Source organism: Ischnura elegans, chromosome 10 (assembly GCF_921293095.1).
Source record: "Ischnura elegans chromosome 10, ioIscEleg1.1, whole genome shotgun sequence".
Lineage (NCBI taxonomy): Eukaryota > Metazoa > Arthropoda > Insecta > Odonata > Coenagrionidae > Ischnura > Ischnura elegans.
In genome coordinates this window covers 90,607,171-90,628,787 of record NC_060255.1, presented here as the reverse complement: position 1 = coordinate 90,628,787, position 21,617 = coordinate 90,607,171, and the positions used below count along the sequence as shown (strand labels likewise).

At 38.0% G+C, this 21,617-nt stretch overlaps 3 protein-coding genes across 8 annotated transcripts in view; 2 read left to right on the top strand and 1 right to left on the bottom strand.

The window, feature by feature from the left end:
* LOC124167203 (cilia- and flagella-associated protein 91-like) overlaps positions 1 to 12,637 on the top strand; it is a 36,682-nt gene extending 24,045 nt beyond the window's left edge. For all 3 annotated transcript variants that reach the window (XM_046545046.1, XM_046545047.1, XM_046545048.1), the window contains 5 exons: positions 5,293 to 5,499; positions 6,909 to 7,172; positions 10,053 to 10,223; positions 11,226 to 11,396; positions 12,493 to 12,637. In XM_046545046.1, the coding sequence (XP_046401002.1) occupies positions 5,293 to 5,499; positions 6,909 to 7,172; positions 10,053 to 10,223; positions 11,226 to 11,396; positions 12,493 to 12,552 (873 nt within the window). In that variant the 3' untranslated portion in view covers positions 12,553 to 12,637. The remainder of the gene's footprint in view (positions 1 to 5,292; positions 5,500 to 6,908; positions 7,173 to 10,052; positions 10,224 to 11,225; positions 11,397 to 12,492) is intronic.
* A 116-nt stretch (positions 12,638 to 12,753) lies between these two features.
* Positions 12,754 to 17,894, bottom strand: LOC124167208 (F-box only protein 28). 2 transcript variants are annotated; one of them, XM_046545056.1, is made up of 5 exons: positions 17,751 to 17,894; positions 17,422 to 17,670; positions 17,140 to 17,347; positions 15,330 to 15,487; positions 12,754 to 13,409 (listed from the first exon to the last, which is right to left on the bottom strand). In XM_046545056.1, exons 1-5 carry the CDS (start codon positions 17,835 to 17,837, stop codon positions 12,981 to 12,983), a joined length of 1,131 nt encoding a protein of 376 aa, XP_046401012.1. In that variant the 5' UTR covers positions 17,838 to 17,894; the 3' UTR covers positions 12,754 to 12,980. The 2 variants fall into 2 exon arrangements, with proteins under 2 accessions (XP_046401012.1, XP_046401013.1); XM_046545057.1 differs by having other exon boundaries at positions 15,330 to 15,484.
* Positions 17,895 to 17,939: 45 nt separating this feature from the next.
* Positions 17,940 to 21,617, top strand: part of LOC124167206 (heterogeneous nuclear ribonucleoprotein L) — a 313,940-nt gene continuing 310,262 nt past the window's right edge. For all 3 annotated transcript variants that reach the window (XM_046545053.1, XM_046545054.1, XM_046545051.1), the window contains exon 1: positions 17,940 to 18,040. In XM_046545053.1, the coding sequence (XP_046401009.1) occupies positions 17,972 to 18,040 (69 nt within the window). In that variant the 5' untranslated portion in view covers positions 17,940 to 17,971. The remainder of the gene's footprint in view (positions 18,041 to 21,617) is intronic.

The window sequence follows — 21,617 nt, the reverse complement described above, 5'->3', positions numbered from 1 at the left end:
TTTTATCCTTCATATGCTATGGACCATGACTGCTTTTATTCACTGGCTAACTGCAATACTGCCAAAGGGTCAATAATATAAAAAAGTATGTCTGTTTCAAAATTTTGTTGCTATGATCAAGTACATCAAAATTGTGATAGATGTGATTTGTATTAAAAACACTCTCTTCCACACATTTGTGAGGCTTAAAAGTTTAAATCGATGTAGAGTATTAATAGGAGGTTTGCATTATTTTCTGCACATAATTTATTATTAGTAGTCTTGTCAGTTAAATAATTTTATATTTTGTTTTGGCTTAAATCAGGTACCTCCTGCGATAAATATACACTTTAGTGTAGCCTTTAACTTCGAAACTTTGAATGAAAATATATTTCCTTGGTATTTGAATAAGTTTATTTTAGGACTTATGTTGAAGTTTTATTTTCTTTGTTGTTTTTAGAAAAACAAATTTTTGCATCATAATGATATTTTATGAAGTGATAATGAGGCTATATATATGTATTACTTGTGACGCAATGTATGCTGATTTATGGTAAATACATAACAAAATGAAAGGAATAATACCATGATTTAGCATACAGATGAGAAAATGCATTAAACAATTATTGTAAAATTCATAAAAAGTTTAAATACTTCTCTGTGTGTTCAGTGGCGCCGACTCCATGGGGCTTGAGGGGGCCCGAGCCCCCCCAAAAATTCGTTACAGATGTAGGGAAAAAATGTGTAAGGCTTGTCGATTTTCCCCGGAGTGTCCAGATATCGAGATTCAAGTGATCAGGGTTCTAATGTAGATCATATGACCCTTCTATAATGCTTACAAACTTAAAATTCACTACTTATAAAATATACCGGGGCAAGGCCCCCGGTTTGGGCCCCCCCAATATTTTTTGTAAGTCGGCACCCTTGTGTGTGTTATTAAAACGATGTATAAATATGAATGCTTCCTTAGGGCATCCAGATAAAAAAGTTGTTACTTATTTCACTTTTCTTCTTTCTTTACCCTCTCTCCCTTCTTTCACTACTTTCTTGTGTCAACCTTATCAATGTTTTCTTACCTCCACGGCTCTCCCTTATTTTTTTCTTTGCTCATAGTGGGATCTATGTCGCTTTTTCCTCTGCTAATGCCCTTCTTTCTCATTTGTGTGTTTCCCTCCATAGTTGATATAAAATGATGAATTATGTCTTTGCAGAACTCAACTATGCCCAGTCTATTTTATGTACATTCTTTGTTTAGTGTGTAGGCATTTACCATGGATGTTGATAATTATCAAAACCACAGCCAACTTTCTGTTCCATGTTATGGTTTTTCATAGGAACAAAGAATAAGCTACCATCTAATCCAAAGGGTCCATTAGTAGTCAAATAGTACTTTTGATGTGTAACCTTATCGCAATTTCTTTTAGTAATCCCAAAAGTTTTGTGAGAATGCATTGTGGAAAGCTCTATGATGTTTTGCTTGTCCTTCCAAGTGAGTACGGTTATTCCTCTGCCATCTCACCTCTTAATTGTTTACGTAGTTTAATCGACGACTAGTCTTTTGATTGAAATGTTTGAAGTAGACGACCTGAAAATTCAGAGAGTTGCTTTTAAGGCTGTGAAAGGCAATGAGTGGTGAAAACTTTGCATTCTGAAAAATTTTATGTCCATCTCATACTCAATAATTCTGTTCTTTTATTTCTCCTACCTTTTGTAATCAGCAGCCATCCTGTAATATTGATTTTGGGGATCCTTTGTCCATCTATCGATACCTCCACAGCAAAAACTCTCAACTATCGCTCACCAAATCAAATCCGTTCATCTAGCAGCCCAACAATATGAATCCGCTCAGCTGGCAGTGTCCGGAGCATAAACCCTCACCTCCAAGCTTGGAGGATAAGAGATAAGCATTTATGCTCCAGATACTGCCAGCTGAGTGAACTCGTATTGTTGGGCTACTAGATGAGCGGATTTGATTCGGTGAGCGATTGTTGAGCGCTTTTGCAGTGGAGGTATCGCTATGTTCCCGCCACGACTTGCTTTATGTCCTCCTTATCTGTTCTTAGTAGTCTTCTGTATTTCCTCATTCATTTTCCTGCTATTAACAGCACCTTTCCCACTCTCCTTCTAAATCTCTTCTTGAATGCCTGAAACCTATTCTCATCTCACCTTTCGACTCATACTGTTGGGATAATGACCAAATGCAGTCTGGAGTGAAATAACAGAATGCACATGGAATGATTTTCAAGACAAGAAAATAAATTTAACCTCATGTAATAATAATCAGCAGAATACCTAAAATACTGTGAAAATTAAAGATGGGTTGAATAGCAGATTTCTCGAACTTGAATATCGAATTTGAATATTAAATCTTAGCTCCGTTGCTAACGGCTTCCGGGTGCAGCTGCGTGTTGCGCTTTGTCGTGCAAGCTTTCTAAATCTTAGCTCGAATATTGGAATACCTCAATTACTAGAATTGAGCTAAGCATATTAAATATACATTTCTTCTTCTATTTCACTTGAGGAATGTGTATATAAAAAGGTAAGCAGTGGAACCTCGATCTATCGTTTTTCAAGGGGATTGACGAAAAAACGATGAATGCGCGAATGTTTGACTAGGTTGCCTATGCAGCAGGAAATACAAGATTTTGGCGAGTAAGTGTGATTTCCTTTAAAGGATTCAAGCAGGAATTTAGCTGATTAATGTAATATTTTAATTTTATGGAAACAATTTGGATAAATACCGTATAAGCTTGTGTAAGAGGCGCACCCCTATTTTGAGGATCGAAGCTATAAAGAAAAAAAATTTTGCGACATTTTTTTTATCCTATCGTGCGGTGTTACAGACGTATGCCTGGAATTTCGACAGTTATCGAAATGTCCTCTTTCAGTACTCTTTGAAAGAGGAAATTTTGATAACTGCGGCGGCATAAGAGGGAGTAGAAAGAGTTCCGATCCTCTCTTTGCCTACGCCATCGCTCTACATTGCTTGTCCTACTCACGAACAATTTTTTTTAAAAGCTCTCGCAGGAGTATTGCAATAGAATTGCAGCCGTGGAAAATTTTAAGGCAAAACACGACGGGCAAATGGAATGAGCTTTCCCAAGAGATTGAACAACAATCGGGGCAATCTCAGCGCCGTAGGATAATAACCACGTCGTAGATTTAAGGCCCCTTGCACACGCACCGATTTTGGACGGCCGGTAAAATATCGGCCGTCCACATTCCAATAGTGAACAATGGGAGAGCATTGGGGCTTGCACATGTACCGACCACACGCCGGCACCGGCAAAATGCCGGTTAGCTGCCGGCTATTGTCAATGTGGATCGCCGATGCCGGCTCAAAAACTCAGCAACATATCGTTTGACCAGTAAAAATCCGGCGTGTGTGCAAGCATCGCTTCGCCGGTAAAATATCGGCCAATATTTTACCGGCCGTCCAAAATCGGTGTGTGAGCAAGGGGCCTAACGGAACTACACTCGGCTCTCCATCAGCTAATGCCTCTGCCGTTTTTTTACTTTCCGAGACTCCACAGGAAAATATCAAGTTACAGGGGAACAATGGAAACGTGTTCCATCCCTACCCCATTCCACCAACTGACCTTTTTCGGTCTACCAGGTTCAATTCCCCGAGTTTCTGGAGGTCAAATGCTACGTGAGTCACCTTCTGAGCTCGAAGATATCTCGATATCTTTCAGCAATTGTATGACACGCACGAGGTTCTAAAAAGAATTAGACCTAACGCGACGTATATCTTACAGCATTTAAGTTTTTTGAGCTCTAATTGATTGACACAAAGATTCATAGCTAAAATAAGGCTACTAATATTCAACATAGTCCTAACAGCACAATTTCGGGAGAAACAAGCGTAGCATAAGCGCATTCAAACAAGACGAGACGGACTGGAAACTCAGGCAACGCAAACTGCGTATATCACATTGCTGCGCCTTCGCCCCTTCGCTTTAAAGGCAACGACGTCACATGTAAGATCGGACGTGTTCTTCCCTTGCTCCTTCGCTCGTAGCTTTAAATACGGAGGGGAGGGAGCCCTCTTCCCCACGATCTCTCCTTCAGCGCTCTTCACTTATAAGCATTTCCGATTTCTTCTATTCACCATGAAGTCCAACAATGAGCAGACTCGTTCGAATTTTTTCAACCGCAGGTTGTGACACCAATATTACTATATGCAGTATAAATGCCGCGGGATGCCCACTCGTGGCAATAAATTTAGCGCGCGCTCCGGAGCGAATCACCCCGCGCGATCTTTTCAATGTTCACCTCTGGGGTACCGAAGTGACGGCGCGATGCTTGCAAGAAATTCAAACAGGAGCATTTAAAAAATACGTCACTAAGGGAGAAACTCCCCTGCCTGCCGCTTGATTTTGACCCAGGGTTTCAGATGACTGACTCACGCTGAAAACCAAGGCCACTCAGTTCCCCCTTGCAACCGGTGAAGGGGAGGGGGGGAAGATAAGAAGTTTGTGTAAGAGGCGCACCCCCATTTTCGGCTGCAATATCTGGGGAAAAAGGTGCGCCTCTTACACGCGCTTATACGGTAGTTGATTCAACTAACATCTCTTTCAAATATCCTTTTTTTGAATATTTGAATTTTGGATATTGGATTTTGGGAATTGTGCTATGTCGTTACTATTTAGTTACTGCTAGGTTCTCCTGGTGGGGGAAACCGGGGATTTTCAGATTTTTTCACCCAATCATTTTCGGTTCCCCACGTCAAACTCTTTTCAATGCTCTAATCCGCGAATTTGATGTAGTTCGTCAACTTGCCTAAAACGGTGCTACATGCACTAAACGACTTGAGTTTTCTGCATTTTTCTGAGTCAACCACCAACGACGTGCGTGCGACAGTGTATGGCACGAAATTCAAAGTATTCAAGGTGTTCCAAATTGTACCTTTAGCATAATTATTCGAGATCTAGAATATCAAATACTTTCTAGTACATGAGGTATTAGAGTATTCGCAGACACTATTCGCACATCTCTAGTGAAAATATATGACTGTGTTTGTCGTGTGTAACAGTCGTCTTATTATGAAATGTTCCACATGCAGCAAAGTGGTTGAGGTAAAGGCAGGTGAAGAGCTCAGTGTTGGTAATGGTAGGAAAAAGGCCCATCACATCTCTTTTTTCATCTTTTATTTTGGTGCAAAATTTTGGAACTGCCTCTTCTGACTCTTTATGGATACTATCAATAATCTCATCTTCATGATGGGAAGGTGAGAGGCATGTTAGCTTCATGCTTTCATCTCTGGAGAAGCCTTGCTTTTGTTTTCTTCATATTTTTCATCAAATGTTACAGACAATAAAAGCCTGCACCATAAAAGAGGAGATGGAGGTACTCATCAAAGCCATGAACGAGAGACTGTTTAAACTTATTGAAGTGCCAGAAGGTGATGAGACATTTCCTGAATCAGTAACTGCCGACAGAGAAGAAAATGATGGGGAAGAGGAAGGCGAAGAGCTTGGAGATGGAGTGATTGAGAATGATGAAGAAGAGAGTGCTCAGGTAAGTGCTGTTAGTCTTAGATGTTTTATGCCCAGATATGTAAGTCAGTGGTGTAGCGAGGGGGGGGGATAAAAACCCCCCCAGAGCTCAGAGAAATTTTTAAGTTTAACTCATTTTACTTAATTGGATTGATATTATAATAGAATGGTATAAGGATGAATAAAATATCCCTCAGAAAGCCGTATTCACCATTTTGAACCATTGACATATCTTTAAAATTCCGCAATTTATTAATCTCACGCCTACCGATTATCCTGGTGGTATACCATACCCTCACTTACCCTGGTGTTAGTTGCACCTAAACCCCCCCAGCCTTAATTTCTAGCTGCACCCCTGATGTAAGTTATAGTGACGGACCAACTCGATTAATTTATATAGTCTCTGCCTATAAATTGGAATTGAATAACGTAGTAGGACTCTCTGGTATCCACATTTCAAATGCCTGTGTTATCAATCTTATCCTGCTGAAGGAAGGACTTCTTGAGCCATTAGCAGTGAAAAATTGATGACAATCGAAGTGCATCACAACTTTTAAGCTACTCCATGGCATAGCGAATATCTATGCTTTGCGTGGTTCGCCGTTATTTATGCTCTTGTGAGCAATTCTCTCCCTCAATGAAAGGTTTACCCTGAACGAGTAAGTGAACTAAAACTCTCAAACCATCATCAACTCATGAAAAGTGGGTGGCTACTTTCACGTTTTCTTATTTTAAACTTACTAGAAAATGGCTGAAAGGGGAAGAATTTTTTTCCGTGCTCACTTATCTTTCCCTTCCGTCTTCTGAATTCCCTTAATGAGTTGTGATTGCTGACCTGACTGAATGGTACCATAAGCCTCCATGGCCTGTGTCAGATGAAAATGCCTTAAATGCTTGTGCATTCCGATATCAGTCTCACCTCATGATATGAGTAGTGGCGTAGCCAGGAATTTTGTTCAGGGGGTTCCAAAACGAGGGGGAAAATTTTTAAATACAGGGTACTAAGTAATGGGTGTTAAACTAATTGTAACACTTTTCATAGTAGAAAAAATTCATTTGTTAAATACATATTTTGTAAATTCATGGTTTTTAATATTTTGTTTTCTTTTATAAGGAAAATAATTGTATTTTTATATTCCGGGGGGATCAGGACTCCCCGGATCCCCCTGGCTACGCCACTGGATTTGAGGGACTTCATGAATGCTTGAATATGGGTATATACTGGGTTATTTTAAGCTCAGTAATTTTGTCAGTACTGTCCTTTTTACTGTATGCTGCTTAATGAAGAAAGTGTTTTTTTAATTCTCTAAAATTTACAATGGAGAGTTTTGAGGGGCTTAACAAGTAAAATTACTTGTTTAAAAGCGGAGATATCTGATGTGAACCTCTATGCTTTTAATTTATTTCTTCATTATTGAAATGTTTTAATAGGAAGTATCAGACTCCAAAACAGGAGATGTACCAGGTGAAAATCTCGAAACCAGACTAGAGGGGTCAGAAGATGGTGACAAAACACCTGATGAGAAAGGCCTAGAAGTTGAACCTGATTCTGTAAAAGAATCAACTGTAGAGGAGTCAGTTGTGGAGGAGCCTGTTGTGGATGAGCCAGTTGTGGATGAGCCAATTGTGGAGGAGCCAGTTGTGGAGGAGCCTGTTGTAGAAGAGCCCACAGTAGAAGAAGAAGCTCATACTAATGTAAGTAGTGGATTTCCCCAAGTCTCTGCAAACGGTACTTGATCCAGCAATAGGTCTAGTATTATAGCTCTATAGTCATCTTTATCATTTTGTGGTGTTCTGCCCGTCGGCAGGTACCCAATGCTGTCTCCATTCCCTCCTTTCTCCGGCCATCTACTTGAAGTCTCCATATCTTCCAATTGTTGTCAATAAACTTCAGCCTTCTCCTTCCCCTTCTTCTGATCCCTTCCACCGTTCCCTCCAAAGCTACTTTCATAATTCCATTCCCTCTCATCAAATGTCCCTGCCAGTTACCCTTCGTTTGATTTATTTTATCCATCAGTGTTCTTTTCTCATCTATCCTATTTAACACTTGCTCATTCCTAACTCGATCCGTCCACCGTATTCCCTCCATCTTCCCCCAAACCCACATCTCAAACGCCCCAATCCCGTCCCTGTCTCTCTTCCCCATCGTCCAAGTCTCAGATCCATGCATAAATACGCTCCACACACAGCACTTCACCAATCTCTTCCTCAATTTTAATTCCAGTCCCTTTTTACACAACACTCTTTTCTTCTTCTTGAAAACTTCTTTCGCCATTCCTATCCTCCTTTTTATTTCTCCTATACTTTTCCAGTCTTCTGTTATCAAAGTTGCCAAGTAGCTGTAGGTTGTCACATACTGTATTTCACCTTCTTTTGTCTTCACCCTCATACCATCTACATTTCTCACTTCATAACATTTATTTTCATTCCATATGTTTCCATTCCCTCCTCCAACCCTGTTACCAATATCTGCAATGACTCTGTGTCCTCGGCTAAAACCACCATATCATCAGCAAATCTAATTCATCTTATTTTAACTTCACCAATACTTATTCCCTCTTCTCTTTCATCCAGTGTCATACTTATCATGTCTTCAACATACATATTGAACAGAGTTGGTGATAAACAACATCCTTGCCTAACCCCTCTACCTAGCTCCACCCATTCAGTCATGTTTTCATTCACTTTCACTGCTGCCTTTTGTCCCAGGTACAATTCACTTATTAGTCTTCTTTCCTTCCAGTCTACTTCCTTCAGATTCATAATTTCCATCAGTTTCTTCCAATTTACCCTATCAAAAGCCTTTTCCAAGTCTATAAAACACAGACTTATTCCTTTTCCTCTTTCCATATATCTCTCACCAACCGTCCTCAGTAGTCCTATGACATCTCTTGTTCCTCTTCCTTGCCTGAAACCAAACTGCTCCTCACCAGCACTTTCTTCCATTGTACTTTTTAACCTTCGATTTAGCATTCTTAACAGGATTTTTACAGCTCTGCAGTATCAGCTGGAATAGAACCAGCATGGTGGGGAGGAAGCATGGCAGTTATTTTGTTTTGGTCATTGAGACAGTTCTAGATTACAGCTTGCTCCCAGTTGAACCTCATAGCCGTCAATATTACTTAAGCTTTCTATCACTGCCGTGGAAGCTCCACTTTTCTATTAAAATTTTATATTTTTGTTACTATGGCTTGATAGGCCCTTAATTTGAGAATTGATCTCCTATGCATTCAGTCAGCTTTCTAATATAGTTCATTAATATATACAGTAAGTCCTAGACATCTGAACAAGATGCGTTCCAAGACCTTGTTTTTAAGTTGAGTTTGTTCTTAAGTTGAAAAACCTAGGCTAGGAATTGAAAAGTGTAATTATCATAAGTTGAGGACTTACTGTGCTAGTGTCCCTCATTTATGAAATTTGTCCTCTTATGCTGTATTATCTTCTCTTTCCTTGTCTAATCTGCAGAACCTCTGACGTAAAACGGACTTCAACTTTCTAGGCAATATTTTTAACTCGAATTCTGACTGCCCTGAACTCCTCTCTCCGTTGAATTTTCGAATATTAACTCGTTCCACCTGCTTGCTAGTCCATCTACCTATTCCCAGAATCTCCCTGACCCATGGGCATACCCAGCGAGGGGCAGGGGGGGGAAAGCTGACCCCCTAGAAGCAAAAATCGCAAATGTCTTCAAGCAAAATAATATTTTTTCAAGCAAATAATTTTAAAAACTAATAAAGAGCTGTTACAGTTTCCTTAAAATGTTGGTTTCATTCACCTTTTCCATGCTTAAATCTTACCTATAACTTGAACAACCTTGGCTTGCCCCACCCCCCCTAGTTTTGATCCTGGGTATGCCCTTGCCCTGACCAAGTGCTCACCTTTATATCACCTATCCTTCTTTCTAAATTTGTTCCCTCCTTCCATCAATCCTTTTTACCTATCATGCAAGAAATTCACTGCGCAAGCTCTGTTTTATCTGTCTGCAGTGGCGCCGACTCCATGGGGCTTGAGGGGGCCCGAGCCCCCTCAAAGATTCGTTTGGGGGGGCGGAGCCCCCTCAATAATTCAAGAAAATAATTAAGTTATATTATGCTTTGTGAAATCACAAAAATATATTGTTAATTTTTATTTCCCATGTTTGACGATAGTTACCTTTTAAATAAATTCAACAATGTGTGTTGAAACAAATAATTATAAGGTTAAGCAGGTTAACTGAATCAAGTAGTGTGAATCATGGTAGTGTTTCGGTGCTGCGACACACTTTGGATTTAACCTCTTCCCGGGGAAAGACCTCCGATATGGGCCCCCCAATATTTTTTATAAGTCGGCGCCCCTGTCTGTCTGCCAATTGATTGTTTTCCTTTCTATATATGTACTGGTAAATTCTTTGTTAGTTTTTATATTGTTATTGTAATGTGTCTAATTCATGTTATTGTAAAAAAAAATTCACAGTAACTTGGCATCACAGCTGTACGTGAAAAATTACTTAAATAAATAAATAGTGAATGTATTAAATTTGAATTGAATCAATTTATTTTTTTATTGGACTACACTTATAACCATCCATATTCATAGGCAACATTGGATCAAGATATTACTCTACAATCGGAAAGTATGGAGGATGCCACACTTGAAACTATAATGAATTCAATGGAAGATGAACTCCAAACCCCTGATGTAGAAATTGGGAAGGAAGAAGGAGTTGCTGAAAAGCAACATACTGAGGAAGGCCAGAGGAGTTCTAAGGTTAGTCCTTGGTGGAAGTTCTTGGATGAGTTAGGAATATATACTCAGCATCTCTAACTATTGAGGCTACTTCAAATTGGCTATTAAAACAAAGCTTTTATTGCTGTCTTAGAATGGTGAAGTGTAAACTTGAAAACCTCATTAATGGAAACAAGCAGCTGAAGTTCATCACACACTTTTATTCTAGGTATCCTTTTAACTTCTGTACCATTTTTCAGCTATCATGAGACACTTCTTTTAATGCCATTATGGTGAAATTCAGTTTTAAGGTAGGGAATGGCCATGCATTATTTAGTAAATAGGTTTGAAATATGAATTTTAGGTACTAAAACCATGAGGGTTGGTATGGAAAATATCAAATTTTACCATAATAATAGTTGAAAATTGAAAAATATTCAGACATTAGTAGCCAGAGTTTTGAACATATTTTAAAGGATTTTTGTGCACGAGGGATAGGAGGGAATCACTTTTCCATTAAAAAATCTACTATCAATCCTGAAACCTCTAGAATGGAAATACTTCTAGCAAGCAGTCATCTAATTAAAAGTATTAAGTACATATTCATAAAAAATGAAGGATTCTGCAGCTTTCTGACTTGATAATGTGGTGGTCAAGTTGATGGATACGTGAAGTTGCTAAAATGGCTGCCGTATCTTGTTACCTTTGAAAATGAAGTGAGTCATTCTATTTAACATTGAGAAAACTATAGTGGTCTCACCTGATGGCACTGAGATCATTGTTTGATTATTTTTTCAAAATTTTAGATAATTTTGAAGTACAAATTTTTGCCTAATGTGTTATTATAGCTAGAGGAGTATTGCTATAGGTGTTATTATAGTTTTATTCAACACAAATTCAGTTAAGGTATCAATAAGTAATGTTGCTTTCATAAACACGTGCATATACTTACATATATATGTATGTTCTAATCAGCCATATTTTATTTTAATGAAAATTTATTTTTCCAAAGATTTATCAGGTGTTATTTTGTTTTACTTTCAGATTGTCTCAGCGTGCAGTATAAAAGAGGATATTGAAGTAATCATACAGACTATTGATGAGAAAGTTTTCAAAGTTCTAGGAATTTCAGAAGTTGCAGATGCGCCGTCAGTTGAAAAAAGGTCTGAAGATGGTGTGAATGAAAATTATGAAGTTATAGGAGAAAGTGGTCAGGTACTGACTATGGGTTTAAGATATGTTTAGTTACTAGTTACGATAGTTTTAAATGGATTTCAAAGCATGCATTTTCTGAAATCCACTCACCTTTTCTCCAAGAGTATATCAAGGTCGTTCTTTTATGGTGGAGGTAGAGAAACACCTTGGTGATATACAATATCTTGTAGCAGGCAGGTAGTCAGAATGTTTTAAGTTTAATGGGACTAGTCATGGTGATACCTATAACGGAGTCACCTGCAATTCAAAATTGTGGGAACATTCCTCAGAGATCATTTGCCTTGAAAACCACTGCCCGGAAATCAGGGTTTGTCAAGGAGAATGATTTTTTTGAGGAATTTTCGTAAGTAGCCAGAAATTTGCTTTGGAGATATGCAGAGTATATATTTGTTGTCAATTTGCACACATCAAAAAGTCATGTATACATTTTGTGACTATAGTGCTGAAAGTTAAATTTATCATTCATTATTTGCAGAAATTATGAAATTAACTATGTACCTATGTTGATGATTGGAATGTGAGACGCAATATTGTCTTTCACCCTCTTAAGAGTTAATCTGATGAAATTTAAACTTTCATTCAAGAGCCATCTTAAAATTATCAGCTTTTCAATTTTCACGAAATTGCGGGATCTAGTAGCCACTCCCCCTTAACCTGTCTCTTCTCTCCTCATTTATACATTGAATTTCCTCCGCCACATATGGCATATTACTCTTCATTTTCTTTTCCTCCTCTTATGCAAGCTTCATCCTCCATTAAGTCTCCTCAGTATAACCCAAATGCAGGCCTCAAAGGTGGTGGGGTAGTCCCCACCTACCAACCCCAAAGGTCTCGGGCTTGAGTGCTGCCTGAGCGGACTTTCCACCATCCTGAGCATGGATGTATGTGTTTGTCAAATAAGTAAATTGTAAGAAATAAGACTTGAGTATGACCTCAGTAGTGATGTAGTTTGATGTTTGTAATGTTAGTGATAAAGTTATGCAACCAGGGAAGGAATAAGGGGACTTTTTTCTAGTAAATGTTGATGTTTATATTTCTTGCTCGAGTGAAATGGGCTTTATGAGCTTATTATTAAGTTATTATCATTCTGTTTCAGGAAAAACCACAATCTGAGGTATCTGATTTTGACAACTCTTCATTAGGTGAAGAGGGGTAGGTTTTGCCAACTGTTTTTCTTATAACTTTTGCTTGAAATAAATTATGTACTATGTTGTTATTAAAACCATTATTATGAAATGTGAGTGATCTTTGCATAAAAGACACCAAATGGAAGATTATTTAGCAATTAACTATGACAAGGCAAAGTTTTTCAAGTCTTGTCTCTGCATCATTCATTTTCATCAAAGATCAAGGAAAATCCTACAAACATAGGTATTTTATTTAAAACTGTCAAAAAAAGAAGTATCACAACAGAGAAATAAATAAAAATCTGCCAAGTCTTGAGGTGACTTCAATAATCTAGTAACAAAGCATGTATGTAAGTAATAATAAAATACAATATAAAAAAGTATTTCATAAGACTGTCAGTAATTTATGTTTATCACAAAATTCTTCAATTAAAGGAAGTATCACGAAGGTAAAATGTTAAAGCTTTAAATGCTTCCCAGAAGGACCAGGCATATCATCCAATGCTTTCCGCTTGGATGCAAAGTTTCTTGACGACTTACTATCTTCATCTTCCATCACTTCACTATCAACGGACTCTCCCAACTCAAGAGAGGCTGGCATACATGGTTCAACTAAGTTTTTTCCAATACTCTCCGATTCAGAATTGTCCAATTTCAATGAGACTGGCAAAGCTGGATGGTCATCAACAACAGGCAGAGTCAAGTCAGCAGCAACACTTATGCCTCTTGCCTGGGCAAGCTCAGCAGACAATGCTGCAAATTTTCGATCATACTCCTCAATATGTTTTCGTAAATCAGCCAACTGTGCTGTGTGATCGCTTAGCTTTGCCTCCTGCTCTCGAATTTTGGTAATCTGTCTTATAATCTGGACATTCTGCTTCTTTATCTGGAAAGAAATAAAACATAAGGTAAAGTCACATCAAATTACTTGGAGAGCTGCACATTAACACATTCAGTACGGAGCACATTAATTGACGTGCTCTGCCGATCGGGCCAGGAGTCCTTTCTCCGCCTCCGTACGTCACTAATATCCACTTCCGAGTCTTCCGATTTTGTGTATGGCCTTCAGCAAGCTGTCCTCTTTCCAACCGTGAGTGCCGTTTGTAAAAAGAAGTACTGGAGTGGAAGTTACGGCACAGAAATCTCCATCTTTTTTTTCTTATTTCTACGGCCGATTTTGGCAACTTCAGTGAAAATCAGGCCTGCATTGAATGTGTTAAACTTGAACATGAGTAAGGAATTCTTGGAAAATGGCGCATTAAGTAATTCAATGTATCATTGTGCATTTGAATTTTTAACCAAAAATGATGAAAGGAAAGGGAAGTGGATTCAAAGTTTTAAATGTAACAGTACTAATTCATAGGCAGCAAAAAATATGGAGTCTTCTCAGGCTTAATTTCGTGGAACTCTAACCAGAATCAAAGGTGACCTGAAGTTTTGATGGAAAATGGCCAGTAAATTTTATTTAATAGATTATCAAGGAAAAAATGCAAAACCACCTAACACTTTTTGACGAGAATTAATACTATGTCTGATTTGAGCAGGTAGTGGTAGATTACCTTCCGTATGAATTTAAGCATCTTTGATGGTGGATATATGTGATCTCAATCATTTAAGAAAATAATTTGATCAATGGTAAGAGTGGATAAATCAAGGGTCCACCATGAAGTAAAGTTACAATCCTACAGCAATTACTTCTGACAGTTGCAATCATGGAGGAGGATTGACTTGGCTTAAAAAAGAGGTTAAGCAGGTCTGGTACCACAAGATTTGGCAGCATCATTTAGCGATAATTGTAAGAATTTCCATAGTCTCCTTCACCTTCTGTAGGTGTTACATAACCACCTACACCTGATTTTTGAGTAGGAGACATAAAACTTTATCAAGTATCCATAGCATCCACTAAACTAATACTACGTTTAAAACACAGTTACATCAACTAAGCATCGAAAAGTTAAAAAATCATCCCTTAGAAAATGAGTGTTAAGAAAACTAAACAATAGTCAGTGATCTGCCTACACCAGTATATATGATTTGTAAATTCAAAGATGTACACATTTTTCATATTAAAAAACTGTAACCTTACTTTCTGAACAATCTTAATATCATAGTAATAATAAGTAACAGTAATTAGACACTGGATCAATTTATCTTTCTCACTCATATATGATATTGATATTAATCTATGGAGTGGTCTTCATATATTCTCAGTGTTGGGTATGCAAACAAATTAATGTCAAAACATACCCAAAAGCAAGCTTACTGTAAATACATTCCATCTGAAGTGGAACTGGTAAAAAAAATAAAACTAGCCTTTGATCATCTGTGGCCTAGACCAATTTGCTATGTTCACTCAATTTATTTCATCAATCATATTGAAACTTATCCAACATAACTCACAGAACCCGGTTGATTAGAATTAGTCCATCATGGGATTACATAATTGTAACTCACTTTCCAAAATACCATAGCATTATGATAGGTAATATTAACCAAGGGTGTAACCAGGATCATGACAGGGGGAGAGGGGGGCAAGCCATGGTCTAGGGGGGTGCCAACCAAGTTGTGACATTAGTTTATGAGATTATTTCCTTGAAAAAATAGTTTTATTTAGTTACATATCTTATACTAATATATATCATTTTTCATGGGTTTAAAGAAACTCTGTTGAATACTTTCATTTCATTTCAGTACTGATTTTGCTTAAAGACTTTTGCTTCTAGGGGGGTGCAGCTGCCCCCCTCTGCCCCTCGCTCGGTACGCCCATGATATGAACCACTACCAATGTGAGCAAATTCATATTTACCTTGGACTTAAGGTATGTGACAGAATTCTTTAGGTTCACCACAACCGCTTGATTTTTCTTGAAGGACATAAGCATACGCTGTTGGAGCACATGTAATTTTCTTGAAGCCAAAATGCGGTGAGATGCTGTCGACACCATAAAATCAGTATGGCCTCCTGCTGATAATAAAATAAAAAAAATTATCCACAACCAAATGGAAAAAATAAATAGTAACCAGGGCTAGACTACATATTAAATTGGGGATTCAAGTAAGTATTAACAACTTAAGAGATGTCGATGGAGTAGATGGCAATACTTTATGGAACCATGTAAAACAGCAATTCCCAAACTTTTACTTTCCGCAACGCATTTTAGCCCATACGTTTTAGCCGGGACCCTCTAAAAATGGTCACCTAAGTTAAGTACATAGTTCACCATATTATTAGTATACATCTCGCGACCCCCAATTTGGGAACCGCTGACGTAAAATAATGACAACATATAAGCTGTTCTGTAACACAACGAACTTTAATTCTTAGTATGTCAGTCAAAATGGACATTCAATTAAAACAAGGGTGGTGTTGAGTAAAAGGACCGATCCAACCTCAAATTTTCTAAAGAATTGCGATATAAATTTATTCACATCATACTTAGTTCCTCCTTGAAAATGTTGTACTAACCATTTTCTGTCATTAGATTTCCTCATTAAGCATTTGCCCAAAATCTATTACCAGCTAGCGATTAATTATTTCATACACATCGAGAACTAAAACTATTGCAATAATTTTGTGTTCATTAAACTAATTTGCACCTGAGAATAGGGCCTCAGGACCCTCCTAGAGGTGAATGACCATTTGTGATAGCAAATTTTATGTATAGGTACTGAACTGATCAGCAACTCATAATGAAAATTTTTCGATAAGCACCATTGGTGACAGGCCTGTGTAACCATAATTACTTCCAGAAATAAAGAATATTTTGAAAATTTTGCATATTAATAACACCTTAATTTTAAAGAATAGCAGTACCACATGAATGTATGCATTACAAAGTATTCATGCACCAAAATTTTATAATTGAGATACAAATAAATTAGAACAAAAAACTTGTGATTGCATACAAGCAGTGAAATGAAGACATAGTTAACCCTTTCAACTGACAGTCTTCGAGTAACTTAAAAACCAATTTTCACATTTTAAACGAAGGTCGTAGAATCAGCATGAACTTTTCCACACAAAAAAGCAATTGCCACTAATAAGTCTAGGAGAAACATTCAAGGTGCAACTAAGGATCATGACTGTTTTAAGGTAAGCATAACCACAAACCCTCTTCACAGTAATTGCTGTGCCCTAGGTGTTTATTGGTTTATCTAGTGCAACGACTAAAAAAAAAAAAATTATTTGAGACCTAAATTTTCATTCTAGAAGAATTTACTTTATGCATTGCAGCACAAATTGTTATCAGCAATTAAAAATTAAGGTCTTACTTTAAAATTAATATAAATAGGGTTAGGACATAACAGTTTTAACATTTATATTGTCTACATGTGTTCAGAAACTTAATACCGAGATTAAAATTGCATTTCAAATATGTAAATGACTATTAAGTCCAAGGAATTCACGTAATAACCTACTATTAGATTGTTCTATTAATAGGGAAAAGGCAGAACACTGCAAAGCCCAGCTTTGAGTGCTTTGCACAGAGAAAACATGGACAAAAAGTTCTTAGCTTTCAGTAAGATAATTAGAGTAGATAATTCGTAACGTTGAACTTATGAATAATCATGTATCTTAAAAGGAATAGAATGAAAACGAAGAAGAAGTTGTCACACCTGCAAAACTATAATTGGAGCTTCCAGTTGTTGTATTCCTCAGTGAATTAAGCCCGAGCGACTGTTTTAGACCAGGGACAATATTTTCATCAAAATGCTCGATGGCCATCGAAGATATATCTCGCAACTCCTGTAGAATATCATGGGCTCTTGGTAAATTTTTCGATTTCTGCACAAACCACAGGACTCTGTATATCTCATCGATTACCTGCAGTTAAATACAATGTCTTATTAATCTATTCATGATTAGGACGCAAAAAACCATGGCAAATTTCGGCATACCTTTCCCGGAATGAAACAGCATAAACCTATTTCTATATATTTCATGAATGTCATGGCTAGCATCGACAATCGTGTTTCAATTGCGGTTAAGATATCACAGTGCCTTGAAAGGGCATGATTTCTTCGCTCCGATTCTCTCCTCGGAAGTTGCGCTTTGACAGTTTTCAAGCATTGCGAATGGTAATTTTCAACCGCCAGGAAGCCTTTTGTCAATAGATTTCTGCATATAGCGTCAACCCTCTTACACACCTAAAAAAATCCAAGAGCAATGCGTTATTTTAAGTCAAGCAGTGAGATTTGGTTAAGACAAGCGGGTAGGTAATTCTTACGAGGCGACAACGTGCTATTTCATCGTAGCTTAAATATAAGAAAATCTTCTCCAACGTAATGAGGGGAAGATTAACAAAATCAACCATCGTAAATGTTTCTCGTACTACGCAGCCGTGCCGCCGTTTGCACTACGCGTTTCTTTTGTTTCTTCATATATCCTGGTCCAGTCTGCCATCTAGCGGCAGTTGATTTCTCACCGGCTTCTTCAGTTAGTCTCGTCATGGCGTACAACGGGGAAGGTCCGATGATGAAGCGTCCCAAGACAGATGTTGATTCTCCTCTTCATAAAGTAAGTCTTTCGCTAGTAGTATCTAAATCTTCAATTTCTTGTGTGTACCTTTGATTTCGGATGTGTTGATCAGTCGCAATGGTCCGTGCATAATTGATTGTCAGCTTTCCTTAGCAATGGCGTCGGTGTATTTTTCACGCGCTTTAGTGACGCCATTGCTTGGAGCACATTTTTGAGTGAAGATTCTGTGTCTCAGAATTTTGAAATTGTTCTTTGGTCACAGTCATAGCATCGAATCATTATTATTTTATGCTAAATAAGATCAAGGAGGGGGGATCTTGGTTTACTTGCAGTTAATTTGATATTACATGAGATGGCGGTATTTCCTCGTGCGTTGGTCACACATTACTATTTGTTGTTATTCGTGCTGGTCAGGGCCTTGGAAGTCATGTGAATGCGTCAAAATGATAGCTTAACATTTTTTGTTTATGTTTTTTGATTAATACGGATGGGAAGTGTTTCTATAAACAATAGTTCTTCATTTTCGTCGACGATGCTTCTTGTTGTTAGGTCGATCTTTGTTTTCATTTTATCATTGGACAGAATTTTGCCGTGCAGAACATCCTTTATTTAAAAATAAGACATGTCTTCTAATTTATTAGTGAAGAAAAGTCAGCTTTTAAGCCTCTACATAAAAGTTGAGTCGAAAATAGGCAAATGAAGCCCTCCGAAGATGTTAATTTTCTTAACTACTGACTCAGACGACGTCTTACCAAACTTGGGATGCGTGTGCCTACGCATGGATGGTTGGCTTGTCCTTGGCCTTTAGCGCGCAGGTGGTGATGGCGGTATCCTTTCCCGCCGGCTCTTTTTAGAAAACATAGTTATTTTTTGCCTCTAAAGTTTTATTATTTCATAGACAGGCGTTTCATATAGTGATTCGAATTCGTCCAAAGGTCCCTTATTGCTTGTTCACTTGTAGGTGTAAGTGTCAGACTGCGAGGAGTGGGCTGTTCAGAGTAACTCATACGAGCCTGTGGTCCTGAGCGAGAAGTGGTTTCGCGTCGTCGCTTGCTGCAGGCAGCTTGTTTCATGATTTGTAGATACTTAGGTTATTTAGACCGCTTCCGTCTTTCATAACAGTCAGGAAAATACTAGCATGAGGTCGAAACTTAGAAGACGTCGTGCAGTGTAGTGATATCTTGAGAATCTCCTTTTTTCGTACTATAATTATGTAATGCATAGTTTTGGGTGCAGTTGTACCGCGGAATGAAAAGCCGACGAACGGATCGAGCATGTCAGTTGTGGCGCGTTTTCTAGCGGGTTTGAAATTAGCGGGTGTTGGGATTGTATCTCGGTTGTGTGTCACAAGATAATCTTTACGTCTGCCTTACTCGCTTTTCTGCTCTGAGGTAATCGCTTCCTACGAAATATCCCATCTTAATTATTGCGGTGTCCCTCTCGCACCGTAATTTGAGTTTTTCTGTGTAGATGTTTTTTGGTGTAGTTGTCGAGCTCTTTTAATCTGATTTGGGTGGAAAGATTTGTGTGCGTCTAGCACTTTTAGGTGGGATAAATGAAAATTAACTGAAAGGTCCGTATCATCAGTTTCATCAATCATTAGTTGTGACAATGTATTTGATGGTCTGAAGTTTCATTGATGAAGGTAAAAATTACTCTCTGACTCGGTCGAAGCCGCTTGCTGAGGTTCCAGTTTTATTGTTGATCGTTTAATTAATACCCTTCGGTAGCTATCTTTTATTTTTAGTCCATGTCGCACCTCTACATTTGCGTATTCGGCAAGTTTCTGAAAGTGCTTTTGTAAAGGGAAGTAAAAACTTAATTTCGCGTAACGTGTCATATTGAATAAGTTTTTCCAAGGAGCTGTGATGTGGAAAATGGATTGGTTTCGTATATGTAAAATTTGGTGCTTAAAATTTAGTACTACGTAACGGCGATGCTCTCAATCAGCCCTCCTTATTCGCGATTAGTTCATGTTGTTAATAGTATGGTTATCTTAGCAAGGACATAAAAAATGTGTTTATTATTATGCTTGAAATGTTGTAACGAAATCTCAAAATGCCACACGCAGGCACGAAACGCGCTGGCGGACTTGGTACCTGTCCCTGCCGAGTAGTGAAGGGGTCGTTGAGAAATTTTCGCGCATTGTCCGGAAATCGGTTACCCGTTCGATGCATGTAGTAATTAAAAGTGTAAATATAGTTGATTTATTATTTTGAAGGGCTGTTTCGGAAGTTTCTCGTGTATCATTCGCGACCGTTGGCTTCGGCACAAGTCTCGTTTATGTCGAATCCGATGGTTTAGACAATGCTTCACTATTTGAGGAATAGATGATTTTGAGGTTGAAAGATGCTGCTTGTGTTTCGTCCAACTGTGGAATTGATGGACGCATTAACACCATGAGTGTGTTAGCTGTGGACCCGGTAGAACTGTTCTTAAGCATGTAGTCAGTTTGCGAACTATGTCGTTTCTAACCGTGAGAGCTGAGTAGTATGATTTCTGTTCTGGAGAATAATATGTTCATAACTATTTGGCTGAGTATTCTGACTGCGAATAAAATTTGTCACAGTTATGTTGTTTTGCAAGGACTTTTCTTGCGCTAACCAAGGGCAGGTTTGTTTGTGAAGGCGTCGTGTGGAATGTTGTCCTGTCTTCCCGCCGACGCTCTTTTGCTTATGGCCTCTTATTGGCAATTTCTATAGCATTGCTCGTTTTAAAGACCATTTGCTTCAATTTCTTTCGTTTTCTTTTTGGTATTTCTATTTGCTCATGATAAGTTGGTCATTGTCATCCTGCTCCGTCATCATTTAATAAGCTGACGGAGAAATGAGTTCCATTTATGTACAATCATGGAACTCACGTCATAATTATTTTGTACATGTGATTTTAGACGTTTTCTTGTACTACTGGCCTGTATTTAAATTATCAGCAGGCATGCTTCAAAGATTGTAGCAGTTAGTTAATTAGCAGTTACCAGTAAAGTTACTGTTTTTAGTTCGTGCTAGTTTTGTCATATATATATTCTTCATTGGTCGTAATTCTCACTGTGGGTTAGTGTGGTGGTTGTTGAACTCTTTAGATGGCTTTTGGATTGTGCGTAGGTTCGCTCCGGGGTGGACGTCAGTAGCGAGTGATGGGTGGATGTTGCCTTCTCGTCCGACGAAAAAGATTCAGCGCTCTCCGCGTATTTTACTTGCGAGTTCAGTCGTATTACGATCTCTGTCGCTTGCGTTGAGATGAGTTATTGTTTGCTCGGATTGATCGCATAAGTCATCGTTTGCTCGAGAATTAAAATCTTTCTGAATTTACGTCTTTCGTATTAGACGTCTTCCTTATCGAACGACTTATATCTTTTTGGAAATTAATTTAAGACGTTCCGTCTGCTCGCGTAGAATTATTTTTCTTACTATGTTCAGTTTCTATTTTTGTGATGATTTTATTGAAATCGATCTAGAAGGAATTATTCCTCTGTCGATGAAAAAATTATTTTGTGGAAAGCTTTTGTTTTCGTATTGAAATATTTGTAAGTCCCTAGAAAGACAATGGTTATTTATTCCCCAGTTTTTGATTGGAATTTTTTATAGTTTCTGAAGCTGATAGTTAAGTTTATTAGAAA